General features: G+C 33.6%; 1 protein-coding gene across 1 annotated transcript in view; it reads right to left on the bottom strand.

The window, feature by feature from the left end:
- LOC117112719 (SWI/SNF-related matrix-associated actin-dependent regulator of chromatin subfamily D member 1-like) overlaps positions 1-13,992 on the bottom strand; it is a gene marked incomplete in the record, with an annotated part of 83,152 nt that overhangs the window by 18,036 nt on the left and 51,124 nt on the right. The window contains 1 exon segment of the mRNA XM_033255865.1: positions 5,190-5,291. Coding sequence (XP_033111756.1) covers positions 5,190-5,291 — 102 coding nt within the window.

Below are 13,992 nucleotides of genomic sequence, written 5' to 3'. Positions count from 1 at the left end.
GGTTGGGATTACTCAGGAAATCCCCTTTTTAATGTCATATTCAATGCAAATATTATATTTTATTTTCAGAGCATTTGTAAAAGTCAGCTAAGCTACTTATTAATACTCTTGGCTTTTGCCCAAGGAAAGGCTGTTATATAAAATTGGGCATAAATTAGGGGGTGGACTTATACCCTAAGTGGGGCTATACCAGAGAAAACGGTATTACAATAATTATGTGACACCCAAACTTCATTATTAAGCATGAGACATGTCATTTGTCTGTGCAAAGTAATATTATTATTATTATTATTTATTTATCCATATTGATGTCCTTAGGAAAGACACATGCTCTCTCTCTGATTTATACGTTTGAATGAGAATGAGTTAATAATAACATCAGGTTGTAATCCCTCAGACAGCTCCATATGCATTCTGTCAGGATAATTCCTTAACAATTTGCTGTGGCTCTATATAAAACCATTGTTAATATCAATAATTATCAGTCTATTATACTATATTACTATTATAATAATAATAGACACATAGTACATGTATAATACTGATAATTATTAACGTTATTAATAATTATAAATCTTACAGCATACATACCGGTATCCGATTAGTTAAGAAGCGGGCAATAATTTCAACCATCACTCCTATGACGTAGGTTTGAATGATAGTTCATTTTTTTCCCAGGGAAAAAATACTAAGGTCTAGGCTACTATCACCCGAAATGATAGTACTTTTTTGCCCTGTCGCGATGTGTAATCTCTAGGCTGCCACCTATAACGTTGCTATGAAATTTATGACACGCAGCTAAGAAAGATTGGCCCTTTGATCACCTATAGCCCTTGGTCTAGGAAGTAAGCCTATGCCTACTTGGTGTGTACTCCTTTCATTACTTTATTAGGTCTCGTAGAATCTATGTATGAGGTATATAAAACAAATATTGACTGCTCTAGATTCGGGGAATGGTGAAATCTACAGCCCCTTGGTGATGTGGAGACTGTAGCCTATTTTACAAAATTAATATATAGCACAATGTACTGGTTACTGAATAAGCAAGTGACAACATGTAGTACATAACACCTTTCTGAACTGTAAACACTTTATGAAGTTGGGTGCAGCAGGTTAACTGCAAGCATACAACCTCTGTTTTGTTTCTCTTTATGAGGAAAATGGCAACGTTAATTCAGAATAACTATCTTGATTTTAGAATACTTTTGATGAACCCCATTAAATTAAATGATAATCAGATTGAAACGTATCTTTTTAATAATCTTCAGTGCTTTTTACATAAGAAAAGTTTACAAACTGATGTTGTAGAAATAAAACTAATTTCTTTTATTAAGTTTCCATTAAAAGTTTGTATGTTAAGTACAGGAAGCGCACATTATAAATTTTCAATTTTTAACCCCACCTTCAATTTATGTTACAAAAATCCTTATTTACTATACAAGCTAAGATGCTTATCTGAATTTGGCAAGTCTGATCAAACTCTATAAGTGCATCTGGCTTTGGTAGAAATGTTTCTCAACCATAATATACCTATATGGCAATAATGATATTGAGTGGATTATTGAAGAAATACACATATCCATTTTTTAAAAAAACATAACCAAGGGTGGTGCCAGTTGATAGCGGGGGGAAAGCTGACCCTCCTTCCTGTCGGGAAGAAATATTATAAATCTAAAATCGATTATTGTCTCTTGGAACACTTTCAAGAGATTTTTAGCAAAGCCCGGCCACGCCCACTTTCTCTCGTCTCCTGGCAGTTCTCCTGAACATAACAGTGCTTATTCCAGAGTGAAGAGGACTAAGTATGGTCTAAGAACAAAAACCACAAGGTTGTAAATCTTTTGCAAAAAATTTAAGTACAGATCTTTCAGAAACTGTGCAATAACCCCTCACCCACGCAATTTTGGAAGGGTACTAAAAAAAGTGCAATCAATTTCCTGATTTTGTGATTGATTAAAGGTTTCAACTGCGAATGGACCTGAATGTATTTATTAATGGAATGATGAAATAACTGTATGTGTATATCTGCTTCACTTTCATGTTATTAGTTTAATTGTTAATGGTCATAGGCAGATTCAAGGGGTGCCAGTCAGCCAGGCCTCCACCCCACCACCCCCAATTTTTTTTAAATAACAAAAAATGGGAGATAAAGGAAAATTACATTTAATTTATTAGTCGGAGAGTGCCATTTCAGTCACCTAGAAGTGCCACTGACATACATTTTTGTAGCTCAGTCCCAACCATTGTGGGAATGAGGTGGTGTGGGCCTCTTACCTGTAAAATGTACTTTCTGGGCCCCCCTCAATTTCAAACTCTTGGATCTGCCACTGATGGTTTTCTCCTCTATATTATCTAATAATTGTCCCTATCTCTAAAGCGAATATTCTATATCTTAGTACTCTAGTATATTATTATGCTTTCGTATATTAGTATACTTACAGAAGTATACCAATTATAGAATAATATCTCACTACAAGTAAACTACTTGGAAGTGAACAGTTCAGCTTAATAACTTAGGTTCCATTATGTGGTTATAAAGAACTCAGAAAGTGTCATACCACGTAGCCAGATGCAAATTGTTGTCGTGTCGAGTCTGTTTGAACTAAAACGTAGACGCGATAAGATAATTATTTTATTTTTAATATCCATAAATATAATCCAATTAAGACTGGTATGGAAAAGCTAAATCATGATTAATATTTCAACATGAACATAATTTTGAACCTGAATATTTACTTGACTAATCCATCCATTCAAGAATAATTTCACATCCCTTAGGTTATCAATGACTTAATGTCTAAACAAATTTGGGTATAACACCATTACCAAGATATAACCAACTAGTAGACATGTGTACCTTAATGTAGACAGGAACGATGATGAGATGGGAGAGAAAATTAATCCCGGCTCCATGAGCCAGATTATTGGAAGGACGGAAAGATCACGCATGGTAGGAATGAAAGCAGTCCGATTCTAAACCTGTTTATATTGACACTCTGCAGGGTAATTGCTCAAAATATATGTCATCAAATCGAAATGGTCGTCCTTATGATGTGTTCAAAAAATATGACAGCATTTTCCTAAACTTTGGCTAATTTGGTTATCTACTTAAGGAAAAACAGAGTATTTTTAAAGTGTTAACTTTTTAAGCAGATATGCTAGTGAGCATAGAGGAAAAGAATGAATAAGCGTAAAAGGAATTGGGAAAACAGAAGGGAGAGAAAGAAGAAATGGAAGGTAAAAAAGAGAGATAGGAAGTGGTTACATTAGTAGAACATAGAGATAAGACAAAAACAAAATGGAGAGGAATAAGTTATAGACTGGATTGATGTAATGGAAGATTAACAAAGGGACGTGCAAAAGGTAACCTTATAGAACCACACATGTACTCAAAACGACAGACTGACCTGGCCTGGATCAATGCTTGAAAGCGACTAAACACAGTACGAGATAGCTTGATATTTATCCAGAGCTTAGCTGATAGCTACTTGGCACCAGATGACTGAACGCGTAGGAGGGGGGCGCTAACTAAAGCTGTATACAATGACGTACAAACATGACTGACTGTATACAACAGGGAATTCTTAGTCAGTGTCACTGTACTATTCACCATGCAGGAATCAAATGCTTATATAAATAAGCGTCATTACTGTTTGGGAAATGATTTACGGTCAAATTGATAGATCACGGTACACGATTTGTTACAAATCACAGAACAGAGCATCCATAGAAACTGAAGGTCCTCCAAGGTTGCTACAATTTTATTGAATAAAAGTAAATAAGGCTAAATATGAGTTGAAGCTAGAAGGAGGTCTAGCATTTAGTTGTTTACATACTGTAGGTGTTTTAGTTTTGAGTTACAGTAGCTGAACTATCTCTACAGCAGTAATAACTTTGATGTCATTTACAAAAACACTTTGCACTTTTTTTCTTATGCAACACTTCCGAAATAGAAATCTATCAGTAACCCACCATAGATTTTTTTTTTTGGTATTCTCAAAAACTGACCCAGAATCACGCTTGGCGCCAAAAAAGCTCCCATGTTGGAGACGACGAATTGCGTATTCATCACAGCTAATCAGAAGGCGGGAGAATATTGATTGCATTCTCTTACCGCAATATTAGACATCTGACCCCATTTCACAAAATAAATATCATTAGCGGTATACATCACATTGCTAAGCCAGATGACGACACGGTTGAAAAATAAAGCGCCGCTATAACGACTGGTTTCCTGTCGTTATGTTGTTTCAAAGGAAATTAACATGATGTCTATTAAACAGAAAAAGTTTGATTCGGAAAAATACATGTGAAACACAGAAATTTTTCGGGAAAGGTTAGCTATTACGATGGGATTTTAAATTAGAACTAATAAATAAATACATAAATACAAATAATAAACTATAAGAATAATACAAAGTATCAGAGTATTAAAAATAAGGAAACCTAATAAACTAATGGCAGAAAATTAAAATTAACGAGATGGTATTGAGATGGGGGCAGCCTTCATCCATCACCATGACTGAACTACAACCCCATCTGACAAGAGCTGTAATTGTGTAGGTTAAGGGGGTAATTGAAGGTGCATGCTAGCAACTCATTGAGGATATGTCATGTTTAGCTACCTAATTTCCTCTTCTTCCTTCTAATAAACTCATTGTCATTTCAATGCTTATTTTTTGCATTTTATCTAATCCTACACATTTTGTAGACCCTTTACTTCATTGCACTAAATTTTCCTCTTTCAGCTATTACAAGAATAGATGTTGATTCAATTATTAGAATTCAGTATTCTTAAATGATTAAATAAAACCCTTCAAATTCACAAAGAGATATGATTAAAGCAAATCAATTTTTAGCAGGTAAAAAAAGGTTAAAAGCTGTGTTCAAACGCTTCTGTTATCAGGTGTCGCGAAATCTTTTTGGATGCTTGGTCGCCTTTGGATTGGAATGCAGCCAAGAGTTATTGATAAGCATGGGGGTAATTTTGGCAATGAATAAAAGATAAAAACTCCTTCATTCAACGATACTATACATCATCTTTTTTATCTACATATCAAAACACAGATTAATAAATCTTTAATAAACCTGATTTATGTACCAAACGTTTTATGAGAATCTGCGGAACAACACGTTGTTTATAAACGAGTAAATACCGGCATGGCACGAGAATATAGTCTTATATTTACCTGATGGTCAAGAAGGAGAAGCAAAGTGCATTTTACATTCTGGTCCCCAGGCCTCTTAACTTGAAATCCATCGGTTTCAGTTGTGTTCTGAGTACGGTGCCACTAAATCAAATGAAAAAAAAAAAAAAAAAATTAACTTGTTTTCAATATATAATGTTTAGAATTCCATGATGTCAAACACCTGTTGCATATTAAATAAATTACATATTTCAACCTTGAGATAAAAGTTCCACAGATGAACTTCTCGATTCATTGCACGGTATTAACAGATAATTACTCACTTATAAAACCCTTAAAAACAATTAAAATATTAAATTGTTCATATAAAAGAATTAAACATGAAGAGTCAAAGAGTTCAATTAATATACAAAAGTTTATACTTTTAAAAACCCTTAAATTGACTACTAGTCAAGTTAGGGTTCTAGTCAAGGAACTATATTATTTAATTGCATCTTTTAATTAAATTACTGTATGTAAAGAATATTCTCCCATTATGGTTCCCAATTGAAACTAAATATACAGAAGTAAGCAATTTTAGTGTTTTATTAACTCAACAGAAACAGTGTATAAATCAATAAAAAATAAAATTTCCACAAAATAAAATTATAATTTAATGAGAGGCGATGAAGTTACAAAACTGAAATTTAACCTCAGAGTTTTGATAAGCAAGCGGAAATCTTTGGATGAGTGTCATATTTTATCAAATTTGACTTGTGTAAGAAATTGAATATCTTGAATGTTTTTAGTGTCAAATGTTCTAAATGATTTACAAGTTACAAGTGCTAACATTCCTATCCATAAAAAATGATCTTACATTTTGAGAAAGATAGTAGTACAGTATCTCTGCTTCTAAAGGGTGAAAAAAGGGTGAAATAGTTGAATATCTACAGGTCCCTTTTTCTAAAGCATTGCGACCAGACTGTGCAATGCTTTGTGGGGATTGTTGCTACCTAGATTAATGTTAATTGGAAGGTCACTAGTTAAAAATGTGCTAATGTTTAACATGTTTGACTAAACAAAAATTGGTAAAACCTTCAACTATATTTCATGATTGCTGCCAGAAAAGAAATGTCATTAATGACTTAACTACATTTCATTTGCAAAAGATAATTGCAGTCCATGTGTGAGAGGTACACAAAACATAAAGACTTTCCTTGCATATCTGTGTCATAGAGAGTAAATGAAGGTGCCAAGACACAAAATGTTTGTTGAGCAACTCTTTACAGCAGTGGTGGGCATAAAAATCAGTCGGAGGACCAAAGTGAATTTCTGATTTAACACCGACAACCCCACCCAAACTTTAATGTTTCCAGTGCGCTTCAAAAAATCTCCGAGCACTGCTTTTACACCACTTTATTCCCAGTTTTAATATTACTGTTTAGTTTGATTAGTGCCAGGCTGTAAAAAACAAGGTGTTTTCTAGCCAATATTGCTTGACGGGCCGCACACATAGGGTTTTCAAATCATATCCGCGGTTCGCAAGAAAATCGCTGTTGGGCCGCAATTTCCCCCCCTCCCACCTGTCCTTTAAATTCAAGGAAAGGATAACTTTACACCACTAATCATTTCGACAATCTGAAGGACACATTTTTTACTTCACGGCCAACTTGAGATTCTAGGCACCAAGTCTCTGCCTACCGGGCCAGGGACCAACACAAGAAAGAAAGAAATGACCTCAATGTTCTTATGATATATACAATAATTTGACATCGGTACCAGTAGCGACAAAATTTTGTATAAACTGCATATCAAAGATCTTATAAACACAAGACGGCGTTCTCCGTGATTTCAACGCGTAACATAGACGTGTCGATTTGGCATAGATAAGTAATCACTTTTGGGAGAGGGCGTCCTTGTCGTTGCCATGGATCTGAGATAGGGTGTTCATGTTACGCCAAAGTTCGTTACCAAGTACGTTAATTGTTCCTTAATTGTTCTAAAGAGAGGGCACATCAAGTAGTTTCGCAAAAACAAATCTTTTATTTTTTTTTTTCTCCTGGACAACTTCGCTGACTATCAAAAATGTTGTGTGGCCCAAAATTGTTGTTTGTGGAACATCGGTCTAGAACTGTGTATCATTGGAATTTTATTGATTCTCTTTTGATTTTTTTTTTCCATGTTGTATGACGGGAAATCTTTTGGGTTTGGAATGGTGTTTGTGGTATATTTGCATCTGTTATTTTATTGGGTACAGGTCTCTCTCCGATTAAGGACCACTTTTGGGATTTAAGGTCTTTAGCTTTTGGGATTTCTATGGTCTTTAGCAGCTTTGTTCTGTAATTAATTATACGAAGATAAGACATTTGTTAATTTGGGACCACAAGTGGTCCTTAAATGGAGGAGGTCTTAATTACTTAGAGGAATCATTAATTAGAGGGAGACATGATTAAATGTTTAATTTAAAGCTATTAATTTGCTCAAAATAAAATATAAGAAATTCAAATGTAGTATTGGTCTAGATAATTAGCCCAACATAGACATTACTGTATATATTTAAGTGTGTGAAACAAATCTACGACCCTGGTTCTTCTCAGATAATTAAACCTGAATGAATTGTATTGACATTTGCCTCCTCCGATTATACCATTATCAAGAAAAGAGGTTTAAAAATAGTCTACCCAATAATAGAGTAAGGATGTTAAATATAGCAAACAAATCTATAAAAATCTCTTAAAAGCAAGAGTACATTTTTTATATATTTTGTACTTGAAATGGTATATTAAGTTTTATGCGATGCTACCGAAACTTCTACAAGAGATTATTATTGCCAGACATTTAAGAAAGAGAACAAACGATGTAAGTTTTCTTCTTATATTGGTGTTTAATTCTTCTTTCACCTTGTTTATGCATTACACAGACATTTTTCTAATAAAAATGGTAAATGGAGGAGTGGAGGAGTGGGGGGGGGGGGGGGGGGGGAGGTGGCAAACACTTGGAGTGAGAACTAATTTGAGATTAGGTGCCTATTATACCTTTTATACAAATCAAATAAAAATGACTATGCTAGAAACTTCTAAAAGTTTTAACTTATGACCATAAAAATACAAGAATTTGAAAAAAAACTGAAAAACAGAAGTAAATGTCAAGTAAACTTAAGGCTACTTCCTCAATATTGACATTAACTTACACATCATCAATCATTATGCACTTCATCAAATAAACACCCTAGTTTCAGAAACCTCACCAACGACCACAATACTCAACAAATTGTACCTATCAAAACTTGACAACACAAACCATTTATTGCCTACAGGCAAACATATCAATAATAAACCTGTATTTATTATAACATAATACTATTGTTTGTAAGCAGTGCTATCATATGGTATACTACTACTATATTCCTATTTTTAAAAAAATGATAATTTTAATGTATTTTTTTAATGTTGTTATTATGGACACATTTGTTTAACTCGATATCTCATTACTACTGCCCACAGCCATCAGGTCAGACACAGAGAAATGCGCACCATTGATGAGACCAGCATTGAGCCTAACAGATATAGCCAATAGAAAAAAGTAGGTTGCAAAAACTGGATTGAGGCGTGACCGCGACACGTGACAAAGATGCTTGTCAACACCTTGCGGTTGGTATGACAGTTTGCCGGCCATGTGTCCCCCTTCATTAACTAGGGCATCTGCATACTGGAACATTACAACACCTGTTACCATAACAACTTAGTTTTTCCGATTGGTGTCATTTTTTACCCAGACTCGAAGCTAGGTTTTACAGGCACTATAAAAAACAAATTAGTATCCTGTGTGACAAAACTGTTATTTCAGCTAAACAAAAAGACCTGGTTTGACGCTTTATTTACATTTTGTTGACAAATCAAAAAGCATGCCATATCTTTTCAATGATGTCAATGTGTTTTAGAGAAAGTGATCTTAAGATGATGATGATAATGATGATGATGACATATTTATTTAACAATATTTCATGAGGGGTCTCTTACTTACAGTACAGCTGACTCAAAGAGGCCGTCATACAGTACTGTACATACAAATACGGTAAAAAATGATGATGACGATGATAATGAGCCAATGTGTTATTATTCATGTTATCTACAAGGGGGTACTAAATACCATCATACTCATTAATCCTAAATATTGTCATAATATTTGTTTTGTGGCTTCAACAAATATATTTACCATTATCAGACTAATTTCTAGATATTTAAAAACATCATAAAATTGGATTACGAAGTATGATGCGCTACATAATGCTACCATTAAACCTGCATTGTCCCATGAAAAATTCATAAAAATCATTAATTTGCTCATTTTGAAGTAACACAAACATTATCAACTTGAATATAGAAATTAGTGTATTTAAAATGTTTACCAATATTTACAGAAACACTTCCAGTCACTAGAAGTTTTATTATTTTTATTATCATTATCTAGTTTAAAAATCAAGGTACACATTTTTAAAAATTCAATACTTTCTATGCACAAGTTAATACTGTGTATTACAGCAAAATGTGCAAGTTAATTTTATAGTAAAAATATATTTATAGCCCTTTCGCATCTGTTGAAAGGGCATCTAGTAAGTGATTAAATTATTATCATTATTATTATTGTTAAGAAAAAGAGTATAAGTTACCTTAGTTGTAGTTTTAGTTTCTTTTTCTTATTATCATGACAGAGTTAGAGAATAACTAGTTCCATGCGATTATTATTATTATTATTATTATTATTAACACAGTGCAATGATTTCTGACAATGAATATCCATACACAACTACCTGTATCTGAGGCAAGGAAAGGGTGATATAATATGTAATTTTGAGGGCCCCCCCCCCAAATTATTTTTATACATAAAAAACCTACATTTTTTCGAAAATTTAGAAGGACCTTTTTTCCAACTTGAGTGATGTTAAAAAAGGTCCCTTTTCAAGCTTTAATTAATAAATTGGTTTTAACTTTGTGGTCAGTAATTCACCAGCCACAATGCATGGGGTCAATGATGATTGGCAATGAACCCTAGAATTAAATCTAGGCTTCTTGTTAAAAAAAAAAAAAAAAAAAAAAATATGACTAACCAACTAACCCGATTTTAAAATATCACTGTGGTTGTCCTAAATTTTATTTTACAACTATAAAAAATGCTTATTACTTTATAGGTGCCTTTAACAAAAGCTGTGAGAATAGGTAGGAAAAAAAAAAAAAAAACATTAATGAGAAAAAGTGTATGTTGCTAAAATTACGCAATGTCTAACAGCTTCATTTATGTACAATTTGTACTTAGATTCTTCCAACTTAAGTCTTGCAGTGCGTCAGTACTTGAATCATTACTAGTCAATTTTTTTTATAATGTTTGCTGCTTTGTTTTGCAGACCTAACTGTAGTTTGTAAAAATGAAAGTTTGGGGCAATGACCATTTAATATACTGTAGTAAGTAAAGGATTGTGACATTTGAAACTTTCTTATGACAATATCACTGAAGCAAAACATTACTTTCTACATTATTTATTTGGTGAACAATTGATTATTTAATACAATAGTATCCCGATGATAAATCATGCTAGATATATGTACTATCAATTAAAAGCAATAGCATTTAATTTTATTCAAAATGCAACATTTTAAACAATTGTAGTAATTATACTTTTAAACATCCCTATACTATAATGCATCAAATACAGTTCTTTTGGGGCAAGTCGGGCCTTTCTCCTTATAGTGTATCTGATATACTGTATCTGGAAGAAATTGGTCTCTTCTGCCCGACCACTACTATTGGCAGCTGCTAGCAAAGAAACTTGGTGTAAGTTGAACTGCACCTACATCCTACTTTAAAACAGAGTCACCCACATTCTAGCAACTAATTTAGAGCAAACCAAGATACATGACGAAACAAAATATAAAAGTGGGTGACAAAGATACGAACAAGGAGGCAGCACAGGTGGTCTACTGCGATATCAAGGACTGGACATGGATGTTGGGCTAACGTGAATAAATTAAAATTGTCAGGGGACAGCGACATCTGTAGAACTGCTATAACAGACAGAGACAATTGCTACAAGAATCAAACAGCGAGTTAAATAGGGAAGGGTCAAAGGTACAGGGGAAGGGGGAGAAACTGTGACATAAAAAGCAATAAAAATGGCTATGATTGACGTGGTTACAGAGAGGGGGAAATAAAGATAGGCAGGGGAGCGATAGAAAATTAAAGAAAAAAGAAAGGACCTTGAAAACTTATTTTCATTTTACTAAAGGTAGGGGTTAGATGGATGTCCGTGGGGGGAAGAGAAAAGTAGCCCTCTCTCCCTTCAATGTCAGAGGTTTATATGCCTCTGAGTAAGCAGGATTTTTATTTTTTTGCAAGCATCATGGCTAGCCTACTTCCTTTTACGTTATCAGGTAGATTAGTCTTTCAAAAGCCAACTATTGTGAATTTCTTTAAATTAATTTTAAAAAGAAATGACAACAAAGAAATACTATCAAAATTTTGTGACATACTTAAATATAGTATGGTCATGATGACATAACATCATTACCATATATAGACATATCATGACTATATATGGGAAAGGCCTTTGGATCACTATTACACAAGACACATGATTATCATGTATGGATAAATATGCCTTCTAAATTTTCATGAGCATGTCTCTCTGTGGCGTGTCTTATGCAATATTTTGTATCAAGTGAAGCGGGTAGAAGCCTCTTTGTGAGAAGGGAACGTCAAAATTATGTTCATTTATTCGAGTACTGTTTCTAACAATAGGGAACTTTTGATTTGGGCGACGACACGACACTAGAACGGAATCACTCATGCATGAATGTCCTACCGGGCGTCCTACGTTCTCTGCATACGTAGATTTGGTCAAAATTGCATCCTAGAATCCACGCGACAAGGAGAACTTAACGTTCTTGCATGCGCAGATGAGTGACTCATTACATTCTACGTCCTACCGTCGTCGTGCAATCGTAAGATCCCTATTTCCTCAGTGCTACGCAGCAACATTTGATATGTTATTTTGATATAACAATGACGTGTAAAATGGGGTCTAGCTTATCTCAGTTGTTTGTAGATAGTAAAGCCTCGTTTTTATGCACGTTACGGGGACAGAGAGTGTACGTAAATCTGGGGATTCGTAAAATCAAGGTTGGGATAAATTTCTATTAGCCTTTGACCTAACACATAAATGTATGACTCAATAAATGTATGTGAAATGGCAATGTTACCTAGGCCTACGTGATATACAATGTCATAATAAAATGTATGCCTACAATACAATATTTTTATTCACCACTTTACGATGTCATATAAAGCATTCAAAAAAGACCATGTGTCTAGTGTATTAATTCATCACTTTATATCTTTTATTTAACTACAAAAATGAAAAATATTGTAAGATTACATATACGACGAATGTATAACTTCATGGGAATTCTAAACACCAGAGCTGCGGGAGTTGTCTGGGCATGCTGAGACAAACTAAATAGATGTGTATAAGAGACAGATTCACAAGTGGCCATTTTAGAATGTGGGTGTATTCTGAGAATATTTCATCATATGATTTGTTGAGGCTCTTTACTTTATTAACGTAGTTTACATGTCCAGATCGTGACAGAGACAGTGATATGTTGTGACATAACTGGGTCTGAACCGATCAAGCGTGGCGTAAACGGAATTAATCATATACGTGAACGATCTCTCATGGTAGCTGCAAATTGTGTGTAATCTTTCCATTTCCCTGCACGATTCATTAAAAACGAGTCGGTCTGAGTGCCAGAACACATGTTTACCTCGACTACTGTTGAGTTAGGAAGCAGCGCCTTAATCCAGTGCACTGCTGACAATCAAGTGATGCCGTGTTACGTCATACGCGGGTGGATATAATTGGCCGTGTTTATTTTAAATGAAATCATTGATGTGGAAGAAAAAAAAATCATCCCAATTTTAATATAATTACATTTATGTGCAAAAAATTGGATAACTTCACTCAACCTTTCACTTTGAAGCAATAAACTTGGCAAATGACCAGAATATAAGGAGCTCCACCACGCAAATGGCGGAGGGTAATGACAGGTAGAAAGACAGATTTCTAATTTAATTTTTTCTCGTGCAGTAAAATTTGAAAATACTTTTTGGTCAAGTTTAAGAAGCTGGACAATTTCAGTTGATGACAGTCAAACAAAACACAGAAGCCCTCAACCAGATTTCCAAAATCTAAGACAATGATTGTATATATTCAATATTATAGCTTGTATAACATACTAAAAAAGAAGTATATAAAAATATCCAAAAAACAGAACATATCACAAAAGTTGTATTTTTATTATTATTTATCACCTTATAAATTTCAAGTTCAAGAGATTAAAATTTATTTAAAGTTTATCTTTAAATAAACTGGGTATGAATACACCAGGAATAGGGTATGAATACACCAGTAATGATATAGTGATTATTAGTTAAGTTCAGATAGCCCGGGCCACCAAGATTGTCAAAATCTTTGTAACCATTGAATCCAAAAATTAAAAAAAAAAAAAACAAGATGAAATAACATTGACAAATGAATACAGAACAATCTCTAGATTTGTACTTAAATAACATTTGCATCTATATAATTGTTTTTTAATATATTTAAAAGTTAATAATAATAATAATAAAATTTATTTGGCAAGAAAGTATACAGAATTGAAACAACATATCAAATTATTTATTTTTGTGTGACTTACTAATTATATTATTGTTGATACTAGGTAAACATAATTAAATGGGTGAGAATGAAGTGTGATTCAAATTCAACTTGACAAAAACATTTCACATGCCTAAATATGGGCATGACATCACA

Source organism: Anneissia japonica, unplaced genomic scaffold (assembly GCF_011630105.1).
Source record: "Anneissia japonica isolate Jap-2015-1 unplaced genomic scaffold, ASM1163010v1 scaffold432_len584295_cov189, whole genome shotgun sequence".
NCBI classification, from domain to species: domain Eukaryota; kingdom Metazoa; phylum Echinodermata; class Crinoidea; order Comatulida; family Comatulidae; genus Anneissia; species Anneissia japonica.
Note: the sequence above shows the minus strand (reverse complement) of the source record. Positions and strands in the feature narration are given on the sequence as shown.